General features: G+C 41.6%; 2 protein-coding genes across 3 annotated transcripts; one reads left to right on the top strand and one right to left on the bottom strand.

Annotated features, from left to right (window-relative positions):
* Positions 1-3: 3 nt before the first annotated feature.
* On the bottom strand, positions 4-17,086 carry TMEM43 (transmembrane protein 43). The gene is made up of 12 exons (XM_075183693.1): positions 16,958-17,086; positions 16,563-16,712; positions 14,581-14,715; positions 14,097-14,191; positions 12,834-12,883; positions 12,348-12,417; positions 10,698-10,768; positions 10,066-10,187; positions 9,664-9,738; positions 9,193-9,294; positions 3,880-3,997; positions 4-3,365 (listed from the first exon to the last, which is right to left on the bottom strand). Exons 1-12 carry the CDS (start codon positions 16,967-16,969, stop codon positions 3,163-3,165), a joined length of 1,203 nt encoding a protein of 400 aa, XP_075039794.1. The 5' UTR covers positions 16,970-17,086; the 3' UTR covers positions 4-3,162.
* Positions 17,087-17,204: 118 nt separating this feature from the next.
* CHCHD4 (coiled-coil-helix-coiled-coil-helix domain containing 4) lies at positions 17,205-25,896 on the top strand. 2 transcript variants are annotated; one of them, XM_075183695.1, is made up of 3 exons: positions 17,205-17,389; positions 18,467-18,565; positions 24,920-25,896. In XM_075183695.1, exons 1-3 carry the CDS (start codon positions 17,368-17,370, stop codon positions 25,210-25,212), a joined length of 414 nt encoding a protein of 137 aa, XP_075039796.1. In that variant the 5' UTR covers positions 17,205-17,367; the 3' UTR covers positions 25,213-25,896. The 2 variants fall into 2 exon arrangements, with proteins under 2 accessions (XP_075039796.1, XP_075039795.1); XM_075183694.1 differs by lacking the exon at positions 17,205-17,389 and adding an exon at positions 17,793-17,977.
* The last annotated feature ends 725 nt before the right edge of the window (positions 25,897-26,621 follow it).

Raw genomic sequence — 26,621 nt, 5'->3', positions numbered from 1 at the left:
AAGTTGGTAAAGACTTTTTATTACACACCCAATAAGCTTCAAGTAATAGCAGTGTCATCATACATAAAGAAATCACAAATGATGTAAATACAGAAAGTGCGATTAATGAGTTATAGCATCGGATCAGGAAATGAAGATAACTGATGGGTTTAAACAGACGCTTATGTAACAAATCCAAGTGTAGCACAGCTGTGTGTTGTATTTGTTTTATAGTGTAATTGCTCTTATTGCTATTATCCTACATCTGGGTGTCCAATGTTAACCTGCAGATACAGTGATTATAGGACAGTATGCGATTATAGCATGACTTCTATCTTATAATAGCACACAGAACATGTGTCATTTCTGTGCTATCTTTGTATTTTGTGCTGGTGTTTCTTTAACAAGGTTTGAAATTATCTGGAGCAAAATTCTTCATATAAGGGCTGGTGAGAGCTAGCTCAGCAAACGTTAGGGGCGGGGCTATCTGTACTGACCAATCGGAAGCTCTAGGTCTGACCTGCACTCTCCCCTCCCACCATAGCTCAGACCTGGCCAGCAATGGATAGAACCTACCCGCACCCACCATTATCCGCATTGACTACACACTTCATACAGACCAGATCGTGCTGGAATAGTAGGTCATACAGGTAAATTACAATGATCTCTCTGTGCTGCTCCAAGAACATTGGTCTTATTATGCTGCTCCAACAATCCTTGGGTTACAGACCTTCCCAATGGGTAGGACCACGTTCCATCAATAAATAGTGAAACAAAAATACATTTGTGAAACATTCTCTGAAAGATCCCCAGAGGGCACTAAGTGTGTGAATGATCAGTAATTTAGTTTCACCAAATCCTTCATCGTGGTGGTCTCTGGGACTGAAGACCCTACAGCAGAAATACGTTTTGCCATCGCTGCAATGACTACAGACACTACGCTGCCCGTCCTCACCCACTTGCTGGTACTTCAAGTGCTCAACTTAACACATTGTAAACAACTTAGTTTGCATAAAAGATTATTCTTTACATAACATTGCAGCCTTCAGCAATATGTGGTGGTGGTTGTTGGACTATAGACCTGCTGGGACTTGTAGTACAACACACAGTGGAGGCAGCCGTCTCTGCATTAATGTTCAGCCCGTCAATTCACTAGGAACATCCCTATGGCAGTGCCTTAATAGATACTGGTGAATAGACACCCAAAAAATGTCTGCCTCTTGTGGCTGAAGGGGGCAGTACATGTTAACAACCACCTGGTAAACAATACTAGAGGGGTGACCTGTTAGTGCAGATGTGTAGAAGCAACGTAGTACATCCACAGACCCTGGCAATATCACAATATGTAATAAACGTTATAATCAGTGGACAAGTGACCTTAACAGAAGCGCTTGTGCTCTTAATATGGGCACAGAACTCCCCAGTAACTTTTAATATCCTTATAATTTAAAGTAGCAAGTACTTAATGCCATATATAATACACATGTGCTGTGAATATACATATTCCCTGTAAATATCATTTGTATAAACTGAGTTCCGATGTCATTGTGCATTCAGTGTACAGTAAGAAAACTTGTGTATAAGGAATAATGACACCTTGCACTACATCATGGATATTACAAATTATACAGCATTTCTGTAACACTCAGGCTTGTCCTTTTATATTGTAACATAACTTACTGGGGCAAATTCAATTAGCCACAAGTTGTTTCTGTGCATACTACCTGCAATTATCGGGCAAAAATTAAAGATTTTAACCAGAAACCTCCTGCAGATACAGAGGAACCTTGCAGCTAATTATCTGCCCCACAATAGCCATATAACTGGCAGTAGGAATGTGGTATCCTCATATTAACCATCATCCCCATAGTTAGTAATATAATCTCTCTAGTAATATTTTGGAATCTTTTTCTAGGACGGACAAAGTTATGCACTAACTGACATCACTAACTAACACCGTCCATTTAAAAGGACCATAAAATATAAAAGACAAGTCAGATATAAGAACTGGCATCTTGTAAACATGAGATATTTGACGCTGCACTTACACTTAACGTTACAAGTAATATTCCGCTGTGTGCTGAATTTATGTTTTATAATTTGGGTCAGTACCAAAAAATGTTTATAAAAGATTCTGCTGGATCCTGAATCTAATCCCAATGAAATCTGGAGAGGCCAAAGTGAGAATACCTAATTTATCTTCAGCTACTACAAGATTTAATGGTTTCCTGCGTGCTAGAATTTGCACAGAAATATGGGTTTGGATACAGTTGACTCTTAGATCCTGAGCCGGATCCAGCGTTCAGTGCATCCCTTGGGATTAGTCATTTCAGATTGCAAGACATTGGCTGCGGTGTGAAAGGATTAATATGGGCACAGGGGGCGATTATGGTTACTTTAGTCAAACTTATAAACCATTGTACCGTTGAAGAGCTACAAAAGTGATCTTAATAAACCATCAAATGACAATCGGTTGTGAGAATTTACTTTATGGTCCCTTATCAGTAATCTTCATTGGAATATAGTCTTCTGGGGCAGGGAAATCACCAAATGTAGGTGTTCATGCAAGGAATTCTGATCCACTTGTGCCTGAATTGGAGCAATGCAGTTCACCAGACCGAATAATGCAGTCTTTATAGGGTCACACAGATTACACACCATGGGGTAAATGTATCAAGCTGAGAGTTTTCCGGCGGGTTTGAAAAGTGGAGATGTTGCCTATAGCAACCAATCAGATTCTAGCTGTCATTTTGTAGAATGTACTAAATAAATGATAGCTAGAATCTGATTGGTTTTCCAAACCCGCCGGAAAACTCTCAGCTTGATACATTTACCCCCATGTCTGATCTCAATTACAGGCAGGAACAGAGGGGAAAAACATACTTAAATCACCATCGTAACATTAACTCCTATCTTCGTTCTGCTCCTAAAACTTCTCTTTTACATAAACAAAATTCTATTTTTGGTTTAGAGCTCCTCTCCCTTATAACTAACACAGGTTAAATAATTTTCCTTGGCATACCTGGGTATATAAAAGTATAAAAAGTTGCATTGTGACAGAATACATTACTGCGTCCAGTATCCCAGATGTATTATCTGGGTCTCGTAACCTCATTACTAGCTAAAAGCACTTTCAGCTCCAAGTCCCAAGCGTTATTGCACGGTGGCTCCAGAGAACGGTTCCTATTGGTACTTCTTGGAAGGAACGCGGGATCGGGCAAGGAAGAGGATGCCAACAGCGCCAGCACTCAGCACCAGTGACAACAGCGGGCGATAGATTAACCAGCCGGCAGCGATGGTCAGCAGGGAGAGAGACACGGAGATGCACAAGGCGAACAGCTTGAGGCCAAGGTTGACCAGATCCCGGACAACAGGAAACCAGTCCACTGTGGAGAAGAATATAGAACACTTTCAATAATCCCCTGATCTATAATGAGCCAATATCTGCACAATTATTTTAATGTCACTCCCGCCATTATGAATTATATTTGAGCACTTGATTCGCTGACATCAGAAAAGCACTCGGTAACTGAAAAGCTGCTACGATGGATCAAAAAGCAAATTTATTATCAGCTAATTCTGAATCCTCTCTAATCGTGTCTGAAATCATATACAGAGAATGTTACCAATGAGACTGCAAACCAATCACTCATCAGTCAAGCTTTTATGCATCTCCCCTATTATAGAGTGATGCAGGACAGGGACGCTTGGACACTTGAACAGGCTTTCAAAATATAAACCCTCAGAGGAGGAATAGGGCAAACAACATTTTGTACAGATTAGTTCCGTATAAGTACTTTAATGCACTACATGTTAATGTCCAGTAGGGGGCATTATTGCACTATAAAATCTCCTGCTTACTCACAGTCCCCACCACAGGGTGTTGTGTTCATCGCTTACCCAGTGTGTGGAAGATCTTCGTCATAAGGCTTACGCCAACAAACATCATCAGCCAACCGGCCGCTCGCAGGGCCCAGGTCTTCATATTGTTGCTCTGATGTTCTGCAAGGAACATTTCCTGAAAAAAAATTGGGATCTCGGCTTATAAATGACAGACCAAGAGACCAATAATAAATAAGTAGAGCACAACCAGTTATACAGGAAAGTCGATAGAACACTCTTACACTCCGCAATACATGAAGTGTTACTGCAGGGATACTATAGGGTGAAGACAATTTCTCCCCTAAGACTTAAGATCTCTATATGTTCAGCACCTCCTCACAAAAAAAAATGCATTTACTTTTTCAGTAGTTTAGTTCTTCCAGTACAGAGTAAATCATCAAACCTTAGTACGACAAACGGGATGCAGCAATACGTCAAATACTATGTAAACACTAAGTGACACTTTCCCGTTAAGAAACCTCTTTATAATTCAACAGCTCAACACAGAACAATTTAAAGGTTCAGATTTTAGATCTTTTGATAAAAGATGAGGAACTTTAGTGCGATATTAGTAGAAGTGTCAATCTTAAGTAAGTAGCCTCTTAGGGGTATATTTACTAAACTGCAGGTTCGAAAAAGTGGAGATGTTGCCTATAGCAACCAATCAGAATTCTAACTGTCATTTATTTAGTGAATTCTACAGAATGATAGCTAGAGTCTGGTTGCTATAGGCAACATCTCTACTTTTATAAACCCGCAGTTTAGTAAATATAACCCTATGGTGTATGCACAGCAGCTATGTGTGAGTTTTAGACAATGTCCATTGATCCATGTAGTAGATATTTTCCATCTCTGCCTCTCTCCAATCACTCAGATTCCTCTCTCGCATTACCTCATTACCAGTCACTCCCGTCTCTGATGGACTCTCTTCACTTACTAGAATCTTCCCCTCAATTTTCTTCACTGCCTGTTACTTCTCTCTGACTGACCCTCTTCATGTAACTTATTCCTCTTGTTACCTTTTTCCTGTTACTTCTCTATCTCTGACTGACTCTTCATCTCATACATTCTATTGCTTCTCTTACCCCAATGCCTATTACATCTCTCACTACCTGTTACTTTTCTCTTCCTTCACTTCATGTAATCTCTTCCTCCCGTTACTGCACTGCCTGTTATTATTATTATTATTATTATTATTTATTTATAGGGCGCCACTAGGTATCCGTAGCGCCGTACATGGACAGACAGAAACACGGTACAGGGTGAGACAGCACGGAACAGTTAACAAAAAGCACAGTAACTCGGAAGCTCAAAGTACAGCTAGATGAAAGGTGAGAGGCCCCGGGGGTAGAGATAGGGGTAGAAGGGCCTCACGGAAGAGACAAGGAGCCGGAGAGCAGAGTTAAGGTGGTGGAGAACAGGAGGAGAGTAGGCCCTGCTCGAAGGAGCGTACAATCTAAGGGGAGAGTAGGACGGACAGAGACGCAAGGGTAGGAGGAGGAAAGGGGGAGAGCGGAGGCAAGGACGGAGAGGGGGGAGAGGAGAGAGGTAGGTGGGATACAGAAGGGAGGGCAGTTAAGTGGGGGACTGGAAGGCTATAAGGAAGAGGTGGGTTTTTAAGGCCCGTTTGAAGCTGGACAAGTTGGGTGAAGTTCTGATGGAGCGGGGGAGCTGGTTCCAGTGGAGGGGGGCAGCACGGGAGAAGTCTTGGATGCGAGCATGGGAGGAGGTGACCAGGGGGGGAAGAGAGGCGTCGGTCATTGGCCGAACGCAGAGGGCGGGATGGAGCATGAATGGAGATGAGGCTGGAGATGTAGGGAGCAGTGGAGTTGGAGAGGGCCTTGAAGGTAAGTGTAAGGAGCTTGAATACGATTCTGTAGGGGAAGGGGAGCCAGTGAAGGGATTGGTAGAGGGGGGAGACAGAGGAGCAGCGGCGAGAAAGGAAAATAAGCCGAGCGGCAGCATTGAGTACGGAGCGAAGGGGAGCGAGGTGGGAGCGGGGGAGGCCAGTAAGGAGGAGGTTGCAGTAGTCTAAGCGGGAGATAATAAGAGAGTGAACAAGAGCTTTAGTGGCATCTTGGGAGAGGAAGGGCCGAATGCGTGCGATGTTGCGCAGCTGGAAGCGGCAAGATTTAGCAAGAGAGAGAATGTGAGGGGCAAAGGAGAGAGAGGAGTCGAGGATGACGCCGAGGCAGCGAAGTTGTGGAACAGGGGAAAGAGAGGAGTTGAGTACAGTGATAGAGAGGTCGGAAGGGCAGGGGGAATGAGCGGGAGGAAAGACAATAAGTTCGGTTTTCGCAAGATTAAGTTTGAGAAATGTAGAGGACATCCAGGAGGAGATGGCAGAGAGGCAGGCGGACACCCTGGAGAGGAGGGAGGGAGAGAGATCAGGAGAGGAAAGGTAGAGTTGGGCGTCATCCGCATAAAGGTGGTACTTGAGACCAAAGGAGCTGATGAGTTTGCCCAGGGAAGAGGTGTAAAGCGAGAACAGTAGGGGTCCGAGAACAGAGCCTTGGGGGACCCCTACTGGAAGGGAGGAGGGGGGGAGAGAGATCCAGAGGTGGTGACAGAGAAGGAACGGTCAGCAAGGTAAGAGGTGAACCAGGACAGGACGGAGCCAGAGAGGCCAAAGGATTGAAGGGTGTGGAGCAGGAGTGGGTGGTCAACGGTGTCAAAGGCCGCTGAGAGATCCATGTAATCTCTTCCTCCCGTTACTGCACTGCCTGTTACTTCTCTCTCCCTTCACTTCATGTAATCTCTTCCTCCCGTTACTGTACTACCTGTTACTTCTCTCTGACTGACCCTCTTTATGTAACTTCTTCCTCTTGTTACCTCTTTCCCGTTACTTCTTTATCTCTGACTGACTCTTCATCTCATACATTCTATTGCTTCTCTTACCCCAATGCCTATTACTTCTCCCTTCAGTTCATGTCATCTCTTCCTCCCGTTACTGCACTACCTGTTACTTCTCTATTTCTTCAGTGACCGAAATCCTTTTTTTACTTATTGTTTTTTTTCTAATTTTCTCCTCAGATATCTGTTTACTACAGCTGTTCTCTTGTTTCTGCCTCCTGTCCTCTGCTCGGCGATCCAAACGAGCTTTGCAAAGGCCGGTCTTCATGCATTACTCTTCCTCAGGATTTCCCAGCAGAGTAGGTGTTGCCTGGGCTCACTCTAGCCATGTGGGCGAGTGCCAGTTTACACCGCCCTTCTATTAACTGATGCTGTCTGACATGACCGTTATTCTCTCATGTGTTGCTCTGTACTTTATTAAATTGATAGGCACAAATACAGACCGACTTCTATTCAGATTGATCTATCAAATGCAGAAACACGGCCTCGCCCCTCTAGGCAGAGCCGTAACTAGGGTGGTGCGGACGGTGCCGTCGCCCCGGGCGCAAGCCCAAGTGGGCGCAGCAGCCGCCCGCTACCTAGCCCTATCTTCTGCCTTTTTACCGTCCACACACGGACATCATGAGAGAGAGAGAGAGATTAACTTTCCGCAGTGGAACGCATGTGCGTTCCACCGACAGGAAGTTCGGCATTTGGAACGCAAAGCGTTCCAAATGCCGAACTTCCTGTCGGTGGAACGCACATGCGTTCCACTGCGGAAAGTTAATCTCTCTCTCTCATGACGTCCGTGTGTATTAGTCCCTTTCAGAAGCTGGATGGAATGCTGCAGTCACGCCAGATCCAGGAGTTAATCACCCTCCAATTTATATAGGAGAGGTAACAAGCTCTGCAGATAGAAACCGGACACGGAAAGGGATATACTGCCACTAACTGTAAGTGAACGTTTCCACTATTCCTGGACACCTATGCCAATATTCAGGATTTACAAACATTAGGAGGAATGTTCATTCAGGACATTGTTTATAAATAGAAGCTTTGTGAATTTTAACTGGTTATCATCTTTTAACCATTTCACATGTTTGCCTCAGTGCTGAACACTGATAAGAAATAACTTTCATTACATGTGGTGCATAATATTACAGAGATTTATAAATGTATACAATTGTGTTTTATGTATGGTTTTTTTCTGGACAGAATTGTACATTATGTAAGTTGAATTTAACCAAACATTTGAAGTAATATGTAATTAATATCCAATAAAGGATAATGAATTGTACAATCACAGAGCCCTAAACTATGCGAAATGGATTTTTCTGAATGGCTTAGACATTTTTAAGTAATGTGGCCATTTAACAAAAGTCTAACAGGAGATATCGGAGATATCTTCCTCATTAAGCAAATTATCGCACAATCCAGCAGTCCCCATAATACTCAATGGGGACTGGGGTGTCCCATTGGTCTATATATATATATATATATATATATATATATATATATATATATATATATATATATATATATATATATATATCTCATGCATTTGCAAATATGTGTAACAGAGTTATTTCAGTAAGGTGCTAGCCACACCCCCACATTAGGTTGGCCACACCCACTTGTAAAATGCCACTCCCACTTAGATGGGGGGCGCCGGTGCCTTGTCTCGCCCAGGGCACTAAAATGTCTAGTTACGGCACTGCCTCTAGGTAGCAGCCATAAGGGAAATGGGAGGATGCAAATTAAATAAAGAAATATCTATAAATTTGTAGGGCACTACAGGAACCAAGCAATCAATCATTGCTCTGCTACATTAAGATGAACAATGCTATAAGTGCAACTATGTTTCACATTTTAGAATGGATAATGAGCTTTATACATGATTAGCTACATTTTCCATTACAGCACACACTACAGCTGCAGAATGAACGATCGCTTCACAAATTAGAACATTGTTGGACTTTTGTTGCAGAATTCAAAAATACACAAACTTCACTTGGACCAATTTAGCAGATCCAAATTTTCCACCATTTCCAATTGTATTATCGATCAGTTCAGACACCTACAGCTGATCGTATTTAATCTATCGTCACCTCTACAGGTTATGTTGTTCTTACAAGTTAAATAAAAACCTGTTCTCCTAGTTGCACTCCCAGTTAGCTGTGGGACTGATCTAAGCATGACAAGAGGGTGCCACACTTACCGGCGATGTGCCCACTTAAGATCAGAGTCCCCGCTCTGAACAGTCCCCTGATCGTAAACCATACTAAAATGAGAACACATTAATTCAGCAACATCATACAGCCCTGGCAATAAAAAGCCACATGGAGCAGCCCCCAGGGCTCGATGAGTCGGTTGATTTTTTTTAATTCCGAACTTGAACTTTAGCTTTAAGATCAGATCTTGAGGGGTATGGCCGGCTTTAGTGTAACAATGAATTTATTGTCCCTCTGTTACAGTGTGCACCATTCCGGTGTGACTCACCTCTGCTGTATGACTCCCCAGGTACAGTATCTCCAGCTGGTCCCCAGACTTTGTTTTATAGGACACCAGTTCCCCTCCTCTCTGCCGACCTATGATGCTCACCTAGAAACAAGATTTGTAAACGACTCAGATGTTGAAAGAATGCCTCATGCCTCAGACCTCAGACCTCAGTGAGGTCACTCTGCATTCTAATTAATATTGGTACAGCCCATATAACGGCTAAATAGACAATGGATGCACTTTAACTGCTAGTCAGAGACTTCTATTATCTTCTAGAATTTAAGCTCTTTGTCAAGATATCAACGTTCAGTCAAGTGACAAATATGAACTATATCTGGCTCACAATGACTCAGTCACTGAGGACACGTTCTCTGATGAGGTTATCCAATTGTATAGTCTTCTCGTTAATGTTATATTTTCATTCAGGTCATTGCACTTTTGGATCAGTGTTAAGGAAATTTGTATAATTACCGTGTCCACGGATCCAAAGGACGAGCCGCCCATGGAAACTCCAGCGTACCAGAAGGAAATACGCAGATCCCCCACCTGATAAAGACAATATAAAAATACACAATAATGAGGATATTCAGCCCCCAGGAACGCAGACCTTAAGCCGCTGACTATACAATCAGTGTAGAGAATACAGACGGGGAACAGTCCTTACAACACATTATAGAACTTCCTCTCCCGGATAGTTCCATCCTAGAATTATTATATGAGGAGGTTCTATACTAAAAGTTAAAGCTCTGATATGTTCATTGGACCCCGAGAATTCTACATGATACAATGTATCCATCTTATAATCCCTATAATTCCATAATAGATGATAAAGGTGATCTGAAGCCACCATATCGAGAACATAGCACCTGGTACCTCGGGATTCTTGGGGTTGGCACTTTGATAGAAGTAATTCCCTTCAGCAGTGACATCCGCGTGCGGGTTCACTACCTGGGTCAGACTCAGCTGCTTGAAGTTGTCAATCTTATCAATCAGACCTGAGTGGAGCAAAGTGACGATCTGTGAAACCTGGTCGGCTGAACAATCCTTATAATGTAACAATAATAATGCCAAATACAGAACAAAGCTCTTAAATAAAACGGGGTGCCCTGTAATGGGCCTAGGAAATAATTTATGGAGAACCCCTAATTATCTGTATTACAGGAAGTGGGTAACAACAAGAGTTACTCTGTACCTTACAGATCGAATGTAGAATCGTAGAGCAGGAAAAAATAATGTACAGAACTATATCTGGGACTGAGAATAAGTGCAACGGATGCATATAGGAAGACACCCCTGCCCCAAAGAGCTCACACTCTAAATAATTCATCACGGGAAATGTACAGAACCAAATAAGAGAGAAATAAATGTTGTCCCGTTTCATGTGTGTATATAGAACAGTGGACGTGGGGTGAGTTTAGTGCACCCAAGGCAGGATTTCGGGGATAGCGAGGGTTGTTGATGTGCAGAAATAGGGATCATTAGGATCTCTTGCCATCATTTCTTACCTTTAGACAAATAGTAACTTCCAACCTGGACGTCGGAGGCGACAGCCGTGAACGATTCTACAGCCATAGCGCTGTAAGAGATGGGGATTTATTGTACTGTAAACCTCTGACAAACATAATCATCACCATTTATTTATATAGCACCACTGATTCCGTAGCGCTGTACTCACATCAGTCCCTGCCCCATTGGAACTTACAGTCTAAATTGCCTAACACACAGACAGACAGACAGACAGACAGACAGACAGACAGACAGACAGACAGACAGACTAGGGTAAATTTTGATAGTAGCCAATTAACCTACCAGTATGTTTTTGGACTGTGGGAGGAAACCGAAGCACCCGGAGAAAACCCACGCAAACACAGGGAGAACATACAAACTCCTCACAGATACAGTGGCGCACGCAGGGTGGGGGTTCTTCCCCCCCTCTAAACCCTGCGTTCGCCGCTGAGATAAGGCCATGGTCGGGAACTGTACTCAAGAACCCAGCGCTGTGAGGCAGAAGTGCTAACCACTGAGCCACCGCGCTGCCAACAACTCTCTTTCTCTTGCCTCTTACCCTCAGTGTTTTACATCCATACATTTATATCATCAGGGCAGTTGTTTTGTTTCTATTAACCTGGGATATACATCATTTCTTATGTGTATTCTGCACTGGATATTATTGTATCCACGGAGCACTTTGTGAAACTAATAAATTAATGTAAAGACGTGTCTAGCCAGATAAAGCAACGTAATTACAGATTGTGCTTTTCACATAATTGTGACAACATTTTAAAAATTACATAAGTGTAAGAAACAGATCCATTGCTCTTGGATTCTATGTGGTATACGGCTGTAATCCAAGTGCAACGATAAATGATGCTGTTTTGGGTAATCTAGGTGAATTAAAAGTCACATACCTGGCACATCCTTACCTCCATTATATAATCTAATTCCTACATGCCTGTTGCAGGTGGTTACTTTATATTCTGCAGAGAGCAGTGACAGGTAAATGACGGGCAGGTTGGTTCCCCTCTGAGAAAGGTTAGTTAGCTGCCGCACTTACCTTTGCAACAAATGAGTAAGTTTTCTTCTGGACAAAACCATGTTACAATACAAGGGGTGCATATTAGTTTATTATTTTGCACATACATTAAATACTGGCTGTTTTTTCATCTAGCACACAAATACTTGATAGCTTTATTTTTTACACTGAAATTTAAAGTTGATCTAGCACATGTCATACCCCAGCTACAAATCAGACCCCACAATTTAAATTTAGCGCCCCCTCCAATGCAACATTTTTTTTGCTTTCCTCTCCTTAACGAACCAGGCCCTGTGTGTTTGTTTCAAATCCCTCTATGAAGAGAGAAATGCGACCGGCAACGTTCCGAACCAAACTGGAGCGAAGCAGGAACAGAGCAGACAAAACGTCTATTATATATCTGTAGTATTTTATACTAAAGCTTTTCTCTTCCTGGCTGGTGTTCGTTTCAGATATTAAAAGTTGCAAATCCTTTAAAAATAATATCTAGAAAGTCTGTGTTTGCCTCCAGTATGTAAGTGAAACACACAGATCTGAGGAAACAGCATCCAAATCTTTTTGTAGAATAGAATTCTGGCCTGTGATTTGGCAGCACGGTCCGGTATAACGACGGAGAGCCTACCTGGGGTTACGATGTGCGATCTCTCTGTCAAAGTGCCGGCTACTTACGACCTCTGATCTCCACTCAGTGTCTGAGGATAGAAACGCTATATCAGACAGGGTGTACGGGCAGAATTTCACTTTATTCAAAATAACTACTGATGCTAAAGGCTCTGGAATCTGGTTCATACCTGATTGTAATTTGTTTTTTTTAAACGGGCCACAAAATCAGAATAGTCGTAATTGCAATATCACCTATTGAGTGTTATTAACATTGTTAAAGCTGCAAATCTGCATTAAATTCACAGTAGCCAATCAGATATTTCCCTTTATGACTAACCTTCTCCAGACAGATAAAAGCTAAACTGGTGATTGGTTGCTCTGATTTTAATGCACCGATGGGCAATCATCATCGGTTATTTATATATGTTAGTAAATCTGGCCACAGAGGAGACAGAAGATATCACAGTTACGAATCCCTGCGGATATTGGGAAGGTAAGTACTCACTATAGGTATATCTCCTTTCTGTTTTCTTTTCTCCATTTTCTTCATACTCTCTGCAAAAAAAACAAAGAAAAACAAAGATTAGGGGCTAGATTTACTAAGCTGCGGGTTTGAAAAAGTGGGGATGTTGCCTATAGCAACCAATCAGATTCAAGCTTTCATTTATTTAGTGCTTTCTACAAAATGACAGCTAGAATGTGATTGGTTGCTATAGGCAACATCCCCACTTTTTCAAACCCGCAGCTTAGTAAATCTAGCACTAGGTCTCTAAAAAATAAAATACTATATAACTGACACTTAAAGGAAAACTATTAACTGCATGATAAAGGTAGCTGGTAAAATTTAGGAAACACAGATGTAAAGACTCTTACTAGGCTGCGTTAACGCGGTCATGTTTAGAAAAAAATAAACCTTTCTATTCTATAATATCCACATACAGTCCTTTCTTTTAGTATATTTTTTAATTTTTACTATTTTTTACTATAGAATCATCTATACAATGTCAAAACACATTAGTACATACATATTAGTACAAAAAAACATTCACAAAAATAATTAAAATTAGTGATTTTTTTTTATTTTTTTTATTTTTATGGGGGGGGGGTGGGTTCATTCTTTTTTTTAAATAAAATCAACCTTTTCATGTTATGTATTACTGATAAACATTGTTTATCTTTTTGTTTTCATGATTACATGATTTCAAATAGTTTTCTTAGCTTTTTTTATTTTTAGCACACCCCAAGGAGGTGCGAGATAACACAGCATATCGGCCTGTTTAACGCGCCGCGGTAAAAAACAATTGAATAGCTTTTAACGCGGCTGCCTCTCGCACATCCTATACTTTCAATAGATCTTCTACTTGAACACGATAGGACCGTCTGAGCAAAAAAAATGGTGCGTTAAAAATTTAATCGAATAGCGGGTAAAGTGAACGTGTTTAAAAATGAAGAAAAACTGCTTTAAAATGATTTAACACAGGTGTTAAAAAAAATGACTCGTGGTCAATTGAATACCCCCACTGTGTGTGATTTCCTGTGATGTTATTAATCTTTACCAGGGGCAAAGAGAATCTACTTGAACACAACAGAACAATTACATTCCGGGAGAGGAGAGGAATTGTCCTGTACATTATCCTATCTCTGATTTGCCGTAAATCTGCCACACTTATGAAATATCTCAGAAGAAGAGGTGTGACCGGGATCAGTATGGACTGGATTTAATACATAAAGAGTCAAGGAACAGATTTATTGCGAGGACGGATCTTACTTGGACTCCTCATATTCGATCCATTGGTACATCTCCACCTGACGCTTCAGTTTCGCACAGTGCATGGAAACCCCATAGTTTGGGTCATAAAGCGGCTGCGTTGGGGGAAAAAAAAAAAACAGAATATTTTTAATTTATGATCAAATACAGAGTGCAAAACAATTTTAAGGACATTTTAAATTTAATTTCCTGCCAGCACCACTTTTATTACAAAAAAAAATAAATATACCCCCAGTAGATCATGACTTCCACAACAATAGACGGTTGCTTTACTGGTGTGAATAGAAATGTAATTTGTTGCATTTAATTTTTGGGTGTATTTAATAGGTAACAATACACACAGCAATGGCTGAACTAGTATACAGCATATCAATTAAGCAATAATAAATGGCTGCTTGCACCGCGTGAAGGGGACAGGTCCGCTTTACATAAATTCACACATTAGTTGTTTTCTGACGGTATAGTACAAATCGCTGGCACTGACCTTAGGTGTCTGCAAGAATCCAGACACATGCAGCAGTTTTGCTTCATTCTGAGGGTCTATTCTTTGGATATTACCGATAGGGACCACCACCGAGAGCCCCTCATCCAAAGATGCCGCCACCCGTACTGCCCGGCCCTGTAAGGGTAACGCAGGTCATGTTTTCAGGACTTATTTTGTTAGCTATCAATCAATACGAAAACTAGAATGTTACAACCAAGTAAAAAAAAAAACAAACAAACATACATCTAATTTCTGTAGGAAGTGTTTATGGACAAATGTTTCTATTTTTACTGATTTGTGTTTTCTGCATGACATAAACAAGAAAAGTCTTGTTATTGGAACGGACTACACAACTAATAATAAGTCTGTATAGTATATTACAAAAAACAAAGCAAAAAATGAGGGTCAGGGGGACAAAAGGCACAAGTTTGGTATCATCCTAAAAAAATCAATAGACCAATCAGGTCACATAATGTGGATTGTCTGCAAATTGATGCAACTATTCCAGACAGAGTTTAAGTTGGTCAACGAGTCACTTCTGGGGGCAGTTAATTTCAGGAGAGAGAAAGACAGAGAGAGACAGAGACAGAGACTAGGGTCAATTTTGATAGCAGCCAATTAACCTACCAGTATGTTTTTGGAGTGTGGGAGGAAACCGGAGCACCCGGAGGAAACCCACGCAAACACGGGGAGAACATACAAACTCCACACAGATAAGGCCATGGTCGGGATTTGAAGTCATGACGCCAGTGCTGTGAGACAGAAGTGCTAACCACTAAGCCACCGTGCTGCTCAAAGTCCCGATGATCATGCAGATTCCTGCGTACACACCTACACGATTTACCTTCAGACTTGTGATCTTCATCTCTCATAACCATCTGCTGAAACGATCGTGACCCTGTACACTCTACAGATATCTGCCTACGCTGCTGGTGGTGAGTGTGTACACACTGCCACATTTGCCCGACATCGTTCCACCATTGATAATGATTTTTAGGTAGTTTAGAAAAACAAATCAACAGATTCAATGTGTTTTGGTACGATAAAACGTAGTCGTGGGAGTGTACAGACTCTTTATATATCTGAACAAATGGTCGTGAATCGTGTGAAGGTTTTTCTTGAATGTATCAGTACCTCACCAGGATGCTAGCTGGCTGATGAGAGCAGGAGACAAGCAGCAGAATAATTGAGTGGCAAATTCTAGACATGCAGGATAATTCCCCATGATTATACTGCAAATATCACATTAGAATTGTCATTAATTGCATGCTGCACAGTACCACTTCTCTTCTTCTGGAATCTAGTTGCAACTCCTATTATATACTGTTATTTTGTACTATATGTGGTCAGTTAGGTTATTTATTAGTGTATATAGTATGTTTCACATATTGAGTGTTAAAACTTAACTTGACAGATGCATGTGAATACCATCCTTATATTGGAGCAATTCTGATATATGCCTACACTATCCCTACATATTGTGGTATGGCATATTATATACACATTGTTACTTGTGTTTTAAGGTAGCCCCCATTATTTGTTTGGCCCCTGGGCCCTGTCATGTACATAAATGTCCCTGTGTGGGAGTACCACTGCTGGGACAGATGCGTTTTTTTAATGATATATTGCTCACATCAGAGCAGTTTATTTTTGAATAGACTCTGGAAAGATGAACATGACAGGACAATGACATAACACCTCAACTACAAAGAGAATTTAGTTATTAGAAAGTAATAACAGCTTCTGAAATACAAAAGGTCATCAAAAAACCTGCTCTACTAGCAACACCCCACCTCCTCTCAGACACATTCATAAAACAACTAAGCAGAAATAAATTGTTACCAAACCGATCAATGGAATTGTATCAATGGAGAGGCCACTAACAAGCCAAATACAGAAGAATTTTATAATTTCACCAGGATTTACATGTACCCAATCCCCTACAGAATTAATTTCAGTACATAGAAGGTTCATATTCTCACCTCATTAGTAAACAATAGATAGAAAGAAAGGGAGAAGGCGACAAAGCCGACCAGCATCCCTCCAGCTGTGTCACTGAGGCGAGCCAGGAATCCTGGGGCCGGTTCACTCTTAATCACAGTGTGTTCTCTAGTGGCATTGTTATCTGCATACTGGGAAAAATATATATCACACAATAGAGAGATAGATAATTATTTGTTATAGATTGATATGATTTTATATATATACACATATTTAGATATAGGATATAATATATAGATACACATATGTAATATGCCTGGTAGATAATACTATAATGCATATCTGTAAAGTTCTGTCTCAGCCTCCCTGGCATGCTGGGACTTGCAGTTCCACCAGTGGCCCGGTCAGTATATACAGGGTTATGGGGGTAACTCACAGTCTTGGCCATGGTCCCGCCCGGGGTGCAGACACAGAGGGATCTGAGTCTCACTAGTTGCCAGATATTCGCTACAAAGTTTCCTCCCTGACACGACGGGATCTGCGCATGCTCGGGAGGTCCCGCCGCGCGGTGCATGCCGGGAGTTGTAGTTCTCTGGTGAGGCGCTGATCTCTGTGACCTCTGGTGACTGGTGGGGGCGGTGTTCCTGGTATTTAGTGATCAGTGGCCGGGTCTGTGTGACACGCTGGTACACATCCCCCCGGCTCTCTGACAGGGCGGACTCTCCGGAACAGGCATCACCAGGGCGGCCGCCATTAGGGTCCTCTGACCTGTGCGTCGCTGTGTGTGTGACGTAATCACAGTGCGCGGGCAGTGTGTGCTGGTCGCACTGTGGAAAAGCTTCAGCCATGTCCTACTGCAGGCAGGAGGGTAAGGAAGGACACCCCGGGGTGGACCTGTTCCTGGGGGGCAATAACCAGGAAGGGTCCAAGATGGTGAGGAGAGGGCACCTGGGTCATGGGGGCACTGAGGATGGGTGAGGAGAGGGCCCCTGGGTCATGGGGGCACTCAGGACGGGTGAGGAGAGGGCCCCTGACTGGTGGGGGCACTGAGGACGGGTGAGGAGAGGGCCCCTGACTGGTGGGGGCACTGAGGACGGGTGAGGAGAGGGCCCCTGGCTGGTGGGGGCACTGAGGACGGGTGAGGAGAGGGCCCCTGGCTGGTGGGGGCACTGAGGACGGGTGAGGAGAGGGCCCCTGGCTGGTGGGGGCACTGAGGACGGGAGAGGAAAGGGCCCCTGGCTGGTGGGGGCACTGAGGATGGGCGAGGAGAGGCCCCTGGCTCGTGGGGGCACTGTGGACGGGCGAGGAGAGGCCCCTGGAGGCACTGAGGATGGGCGAGGAGAGGGCCCCTGGCTCGTGGGGGCACTGAAGATGGGCGAGGAGAGGGCCCCTGCTCGTAGGGGCATTGAGGATGGGCGAGGAGAGGTCACCTGGCTCGTGGGGGCACTGAGGATGGGTGAGGAGAGGACACCAAAATGTTGGAGGGCACTTGGATGTTGGAGAACACTGAGGGAGGGATCAGGAGCAATAGGAGAGGACATTTTAGCAGTGGTTTACATGAGGGATCTCCTTAATGGGTTCAGTGTATTAGAAGAAAGTTTTTCATAGCCTGACAGGTTTATTTATCAGACACTAATCCGTTCTGTACAAAACACCCAAATAAATAGATACAGGAAGCTATGCCTCCTCCAGTGAAATTAATGTGACATTACCCGTTAATACAGATGTGTTAATTATATATCAATGTGACTTTTTCTTGTATTTATAAAATGTATATACCTACATGTCTCTTACAGTAATAGACCACGTCTTTTTTATACTTAAGATGAAAAAAATTGATAAAACCTGGATAAATGCTAGAATTTGAGTTACTCTCCAACTGGGAAAAAAACTTTGTAATTGGGAATACCTTTTTGAAATATTTCATATTTTTCAAACATTCAAGGAAAGGACAAAATTATCTTTGTAACCAAAGAGGACCATGCGACACCAAGCAGTGCGGAACTGATCGCTGATGATCCCAACGACCCCTACGAAGATCAAGGTCAGTGACGTTTGAGTCATTATATCCATGAATATTTCCTATACAAACTCCTATGGATCATACTTATGGATTGTAATGTGGACCAGTCACCTACACACTGTGCAGACAGCCTATGGATTCACTAGTCCCTAGTGAAACTGTAGACTGAGTATTGGCTCAGCCCACAAAATGTTCGCCTCCACTGTATATTGGTGATATATTTGTTCAATTTAATTCTAGGTTTCTGGAATGGGAATATCATTTTACATTTTATTGAACAAGATCTATAGAACTTTGCTACATTCTAAAAACTAAAAAAAACCTTTTCATTGCACCTGTGTTGCAGATTTAAAAACCGCTTAACATTAATACTAATTGTAAACGCAAATACCATTCTAGATAAGACCAACTGAAACTGCTAGAGTTTTTATTACTTCCTGTCTTTTGTCTCCAAACAATTTGCTGTAATTCAAATTAGCGTAATAAAGAGATTGGTAGACTTGGATAATCTGTGTAATCACACTTAATCATAGGTCCTATTCATATTATTTGGCAGGGAATGCAATCTAGGTGACGCGTTTCTCCACTGTAATAGTGTAGTTTCCTCAGAGATGGCATACTGCAGTCAGGTTCTTGTTTTAACACTCACTTGAACCAATCACAAGAAATTAACTAATTTGCCAACTTAAAACACGTGTCAAGTAGTCTGAAGCAAATTCATTACCTTTCTATAACATTTTATATTCCTTCTGTGGTATAAGGTTGCTTATATTATTGAAAACCTCAAAAATATAATAACAGCAAAATAATTCTTTATTTTATAGGGACATGTCATTTAATAATCGACACAATACTAATAACAATTATTTAAATCCTCTTATAGATCAAAATCTACCTTTTGATTCATCGCCTAAATAAGTTACCCCTATAGTCAACCAAAAGAAACTACTGAGCAGATTCAAAATCTTTTTCTTAAGTTCATTTAAACATTAAAAAATATAATATTTAATATTTTGCATAAGATTTAAAGATAATAAATAAATTAAACTATTACCAGCCAGGTCTTATAGGGACTCAAACCGGTAACCTTCTATATGTAAAGCAATTTCTCTCCTCATGGAGCCAACTGACTCTTTGATTAACCACTTTAACATACTTAATAAATCTTCGAATTCTCATCTCTATAATAACCAATAGGAAGAGGGGAAAAAAAGGAAAAGGTTTGAACATATTTAAGTCTACACAGTCCTTCAGACCATTTGGGAACATAGTCAAGTGCAAAAATGTAAAGTCTCCCTTACATAGGGAGGCAAATCTATCTCCTCCTCTTTCAATAAGTTTAATTTGTTCTATAGAGATAATATGTAACCCCTCTAGGGATCCATCATGTTTCTGAATAAAATGTTTGGCCAGACAGTGTGTACTATTCATATTTAAAATGTTTCTCCTGTGTTCTAAAAATCTAGTGTTCAACGTCCTAGTAGTTCTGCCTATATATTGAACTCCACAGTCACACTCTATCAAGTATATAACATATTTTGTTTGACAATTTATAAAATCCTTAATCTCATATTTCTTGTTGGTTACAGAAGATTAAAAAAAAAACACTTTCTTTGAGTATAATTAAAAAAAATCACGTGATACATGATTTATTATTACATTTAAAAAAACTGATGGCTTCCAAAGAAAACTTTAATCCCACCTCGTTTTCACTTCTTCCTTTTCTTTATCTTCACCTCTTTCTTTCAGTATCTCTTTTTGTTTAAAATGACTAGGCACGTGTTTATTGTTTAAGGTAAGACCTCGTCTGAATATAATTCTAGGTGTATTTGGTACTGAAGACATTAAAATCTTATGTTTTAAAATAGCCCTGCTCTTTAAATGAATCTTAAAGTATTTTAGTTTGTTCCAAAAAAGTTTAATCTGAACTACAATTCCTTCGCAGTCTCGAAAGGTGTCCTTTGGGGATATTGTTCTTCCATACCTGCAAGTGACAGCTCGTATAATTTAAAAAATGATTACTGTCAACTTCTTTGTAGTAGGTTTTTGTTACATTCTTACCCTCCTCAATCAATAGGGCAATATCCATAAAGTTGATATAGCTTTTATTAACGTGACTGGTGAATTTGAGACCAAAATTATTAGTATTCAAATAATCAACAAAAAGTGTAGATGATTCCATATCCCCGTGCCAAACAAAAAAAATAGATTGTCAATATATCATCATCATTTATTTATATAGCGCCAACATATTCCGTAGCGCTTTACAATTGGGGACAAACATAATAAACTAATAAACAAACTGGGTAAAACGGACAAAGAGGTGAGAAGGCCCTGCTCGCAAGCTTACAATCTATGGGACAATGGGAGATTGACACATGAGTTTAAGTCTACATTTTGCATATTGGCCCAGCTAGACTGCAAAGGTAAAAGTGACTCATAAGCTAAATGATCCTGTCACACAACAATGTTGGTCAGGGGGTAGTTGTCTTGTGTGAAATTGTGTAACAGGCGGTAACAGGCTAAAGGTAGTGAGGTTAAGAGGGTGATTGAGGAATATTATAAGCTTGTCTGAATATGTAGGTTTTCAGAGAATGCTTGAAAGTTTGTAGACCTGAGGAGAGTCTTATTGTGCGAGGGAGAGAATTCCACAGAGTGGGTGCAGCCCGAAAAAAGTCCTGTAACCAGGAATGGGAGGATGTAATGAGGATGGATGAGAGACGCAGATCTTGTGTAGAATGGAGTTGCCGAGTTGGGAGATATTTTGAGACAAGAGAGGAAATGTATGTTGGTGCAGCTTTGTTGATGGCCTTGTAGGTTAGTAAAAGTATTTTATATTGGATATATCTTTCATAGAGCACCAGGTTCACCCGAATCCACAATCCCATATATATTGTTGTTCAAAGCATCCCATGTATGAATTTGCAAAACTCGGGGCGAGCCAAGTGCCCATTGCTGTCCCATGGATTTGTAAATAACACTGGCGATCAAAGATAAAGTAGTTATGTGTCAAAATTAAATCAATCGAATCGAAAACAAACCCACGCCCATTTGCACTTAAGTCACCATCCTTATCCAAATAACCTTCAGTTGCCTTTATACCTGCCCTGAGTGGTATATTCGTATACAAGGTTTCGAGATCACATGTTAGAAATAAAAAATCTCCTTTCCATTGAATAGTTGAAATTAAACTTAAAAAATGTGTGTTATCTTTAATATACGACTTAAGCGACATGACGTGGGTCTGTAAACCAAATCTATAAATAATAAAAGATTAGAGGTAAGTGACCCAACACCCGAAATAATAGGCCTACCAGGTGGTGATATAAGGGATTTATGGAGAGAGGATAGACTTGCGCTTCTTTTTCTTTTTTTCTTTTTTTTTTTCATTTTGTTAATGACTCTTCCTTAGCTCCTTACGGGATCCTACTAGCTCCTAGATTTGACTTGCTGCCTAAGTTCTGCATTATTTTGTCAGCCCCTGTCGTACGGTATTACATCTCCATTGTTGTACTCCGATATCGTTGCCAAGCTTTATAAGTATCCGGCAAACAACCCACTGGATTTATCAGTTGCATTTTGTCGGTCTGCATAAATTGCACAGAAAAAAACAAATATCTTGTACAGTTTTATGTAACAGGGTTTACGGTGAGCACGCACTGGACAGGACATGAGCTGTTCACTTTCACATTTATACTTTGGAATATTCATAGCTGCCCAGAAGATGACAAACTCCATCCTGACAAAGTACAGAAGATATAGAAGCACACAGTAAATATAACATTGGTTATGTATTGTTCATAGCTGAAATTAAAGCAAACATCTGACTGTGTTTTTTGACACATTGACAATAGTGCTGGTGTCTGTATAAAAATTTTGGCATCTCCTGGGCCGTTTCCATTCCCTGTTAAGCGTTAATCAGTTCTGCCGAACATGTATTCCATATGACTTGCTTGGAAACTTATTCCACCTGTTGCCTCCAGAGGGCAGCATTAAGACACTATCGCATAACCCACAAAGCGGGGGTGGGGGGGTGTCGATGAGCCATGGAATGCATAGTTTAGACTCCGCAAACTTGGCACTGGGTAACCGGTTAAAAAATGACTCATTAGCCATTTCTGTCTCCAGACTTTGCATCGAGAATTTGATTCGCTGCAAAGAGTTAAATTTTGATGTGGACGCTGATCCAAAAACCAGATTATGGAAGCATGCGGAGTCAGCGGATGTCTCTAAGCATGTCCTGGTATGGGGAGCACGTACCATGGGATTATCTGTACGTGTTCATCAAAGGGGGCGGAGCTACAGGCGCAGGATGTTATGTCCATAACATTTATTGTGTGCGTGTACTCTCCAAAAATAAGTCAATAATATGTATTCTGCAGCTGCTTATATGCATTCCTGTACATTTGTAGCAGTCACCGCAGCTCTGGGTAATAAATTGTATATTGGATATCTGTTAAATTATTCCAATCATTCAATGCTTGAGTATGGACTGGGGAATAACAGTTTGAACCAATATCTATGACCATGCAGCCCGTCCTTCATAGGAGCTAGTGATGTCACTGGAACATTAAGTGCCTTCTGATACAGCAATGTTAGTAGCTCCTAGAGACTTTATAGTCTGTATATTGGTACAGGCCACACAATGGCTACTTCCACAGTGTATATGGTTCCACTTGAACCTTTAAAATCTTTAGAACGCTGACGAAATTATTACATACAACAATATGTATTGTTTTGTTTCTGTTACATCTTTGGAAATGAGTGTAAGGTTTTTGTGTGTGTTTGGTGTCTGGTTTCCAAGGGTTACAGTGTGGATTTGAAGGGTTAATGCCATCTTTTATTGGCTGACTGCTTCTGAAAAGACTGGTGTCGCGGCCGGGCAGCAGCTGGCAGCGAGAGATGAATAGTCGAATTCATCCCGCCTGTCACTCGTATTAAGGGGGGGTGGCTGCGGGGTGGGAGACATTGTCTAAAGCTGCCACTGACCTCAAAACAAAAAAAGATTGAAAACATCGCTTGGCATTGCAGAGAGCTTTGTGTGTAGGATGCGGAGCATTATGTCACCCGCAACCTTAACGGCAGGTCAGAGGGAATTACTATAGGGCATTGAAGGGCATGATGCCCCTCCCTCCACTGCATAACATGGGGATGGGGACAATACACTGACCTTCTGGACATTAGAACAACACTGTTAATCAATATGTGGACGAGTAAAGGTCTCCGTCATTAGAGCTCTGTATTGTCATTCCAATCTGCTGTATTTATTGATAATGAATCCTCGCAGATGGAGTTCCCCAACGCCCCTCTTCCTGTTTCTATACTATCCCTTTAATTCTTGCTCAGTTTGATTTGCTCAGCAAAGAGTTGAAGATTGATATCATGGATTTTAATTCATGTAGGAACAATGAACTTGCACCAAACGATTGTATTGTAACCTATCATTTGTAGAAATTCCAGCTTGCTTTTTGCACATAATTGACCTGATATGAAAGCCTTGTTTTGTATTTTTAATTGGGGAATTCTCTACTCTATTCATCCTAAATTTTATTTTATTTAATAAGCAATCAAGATCGCATGCTCTTGTCTATTTCTTGTAGGTTCTAGTCAGCAGGTACACACGAATATATTATATGGCCTACAGAAAGGTCTCATACATGCATACAGTGACTTAAACTTGTCCACCTTCAGCTTTTTTTTTTTTCTGCGCAACTTACTTGGGGCGGTTATGTTACCCTTGGATCTGACACGGATCCACTCTGGACATTTGATGGCTATGTATCTACAGAGTAGTTTTGTGTCGTATCCAAGAGCAGCAAACAACATTTGACTCAATGTTATAAAAGCCAGACACCTAAAACACTGGGATTCATTTACAATCTGCAAAACTGGGGACGCACGGTGCAGAATCGCATAGGTATTTTGGAGCAAGCCGCTGTTTACGAAAGAGCCGAAGTTTGCATTGGCCGGTGTGAGGGTTTTTTGCAGTTTGAGGGGGTTCCTGGCTACGTGCGGAGTAGGCGCACAGGTTAGTCTCTAGTTTTATGGAGTACAGAAAATGACGTTGTCTTTTGCAGAGCAACCGTATTAAGATGAGGCATTAAAATGAGGGTGCATGTTTTTAGGATTAAAAGGAATGTAGCATGCAACTCGACAAAAACGCCTGATTCTTGCTCCAGTTCAGAGTTGGGTTTCGTTACTACACTTATAATGGGACACACTTTGCACCCTCTTTACTTTTCTCTCCCTTAATAAGATCTCATATATTAATGTGAGACATTTAAAATACAGTAATGTGATGACGGTTGCCTCTAAATGATCGGAGTTTGGGCTCTGATGGGACGTTCTAACTGCGGCTTTCTTGTTTTTCCCCAGGGCTGATCCTACCAAATGGAGATATCAACTGGAATTGCCCTTGTCTGGGAGGCATGGCCAGCGGGCCTTGCGGGGAGCAATTCAAAGCCGCCTTCTCGTGTTTCCATTACAGCGAGGAGGAAATCAAAGGCTCCGACTGCCTGGACCAGTTCCGCGGGATGCAGGAGTGTATGCAGAAGTACCCCGACCTCTACCCGCAGGAAGACGATGACGAGGTCAAAAAAGACCAGCGAGGTGAAGAGTCGGATCCCACCGAGGCTTCACCCGGCGAGGAGGAGGAGGGTACCAGCTAATGCAGGAGCGGAGGCAGTCGCCTCCTACTTCCTTTGACCCCACCCACCACCGTTCTAAGGACTGCAAAATGCAGACATATGCTGCCCCTCTGCCAGCATGTATACACCGTGATATATATATATATATAGATAAAGGGCCAACAGGCTTGACACAGATCCGTGACCACAAGACAGTCCCCTGTACTTCACTCAGAGATCATTTCAAATCATTTACATTTTATTCATGTATCCAACTGAAATAAGCTGGGGGGGAACAAATCGCGTGTGTGTGTATAAGTACCCGGTGGAAATAGAGTACAGATTGGCATTACTGCGGACGATCTGTTTTGAGGCTAGTAGGAATCTTTGTGGTATTCTGTGTATGTAATCTGGGCACAACAGTCTGCATTTCTGGTGCCAGGATTTAAATGTTCCTCTTCAAGTGTTCAGCTTGCTCCCTCTGTCGGTCTTCATTTGCAGTAGTTGCCTGTTCACGGACAAGACGATCGCTCACAAACATCACTGAGAAATGATTCAATGCTAATCTGTAGTAATTCTGAGTATACTGTAACTTCTACTCTCTGGTCTGTGTCTACACCGCTGCCTCTATCCTCCAAACTTGCACTGAATTAGTGAGCCTGCGCTCATGCTGTGGATCATGTGCATAGAGTGTTACTTGAAGATATTAAAGACCTTTTTACCTTGTGCCGAGTTCCTTACATCTTTCTCAATTCTGTTGTTTGCGGAGTGTCTGCCAAACGGACTGCCCAGGGGTTCGTCTATAGAAATTCACAATTGTGCTTTCTGTTTATGAATTCTTGGTGGGGGTTTGTCGGTTGTCGAACAACCTGGTCACTGTGTGTTTGGGTAACTATTGCCACGTAAATCCCTAACACACGGACACTTAGGTTAATTTCATCAGACTATAATGAAGGTACCAGTATGTCTTTGGGAGTGTGGGGGAGAAACTGGGGCACACAGAGGAAACCCACGGAAGTGTGGGGAGAACATATAAACTCCACCCAGATAGGGCCCTGGATGGATTTGAACTCGTGACCCCAGAGAGTTTGTTGAGGTTTTGGACAGACAGCGCCAGTACTGATAATCCTGGCATCTCATTGTAGGCTTTAGGTACACTTTGGGTTAATGTCCATTTTTAGCATTTGTTTGTACAGCGATATGGACACTGTTGGATGTATATTACTGACTAGTAGTCTTTTTAGTATTCAGTGAAAATTAGTTTTTTGACAGCATATAGTGTATACTATATTATCTGTTCAAGGATAACTACCACACATGCAGCAATTATGTCATTTTGGATACTGAAAGAGGTCTATCAATTCACAACTGTGTGCCTCATGCCTCAGTGAGGTACCGGACACCTAGTGAACCGATAGGCTGCTCATTCATTCAGTCAATAAAAACATCCA

This window comes from Mixophyes fleayi, chromosome 8 (genome assembly GCF_038048845.1).
Source record: "Mixophyes fleayi isolate aMixFle1 chromosome 8, aMixFle1.hap1, whole genome shotgun sequence".
Taxonomy (NCBI): Eukaryota; Metazoa; Chordata; class Amphibia; order Anura; family Limnodynastidae; genus Mixophyes; species Mixophyes fleayi.
This window is presented reverse-complemented; position numbering and strand designations above follow the sequence as displayed.

Excerpts from the sequence above, each read along its gene's own strand:
- TMEM43 (XM_075183693.1), bottom strand. Across the intron at positions 10,769-12,347 it reads ATCGCACATCGTAACCCCAG|CGCTATGGCTGTAGAATCGT; the intron begins GTAGGCTCTCCG and ends CATCTCTTACAG. Across the intron at positions 9,739-10,065 it reads CCAACCCCAAGAATCCCGAG|GTGGGGGATCTGCGTATTTC; the intron begins GTACCAGGTGCT and ends TGTCTTTATCAG.
- CHCHD4 (XM_075183694.1), top strand. The coding sequence starts at position 17,893 with ATGGGCGAGGAGAGGGCCCCTGCTCGTAGGGGCATTGAGGATGGGCGA. Across the intron at positions 17,978-18,466 it reads CGTGGGGGCACTGAGGATGG|GAAAGGACAAAATTATCTTT; the intron begins GTGAGGAGAGGA and ends CAAACATTCAAG. Across the intron at positions 18,566-24,919 it reads CGACCCCTACGAAGATCAAG|GGCTGATCCTACCAAATGGA; the intron begins GTCAGTGACGTT and ends GTTTTTCCCCAG.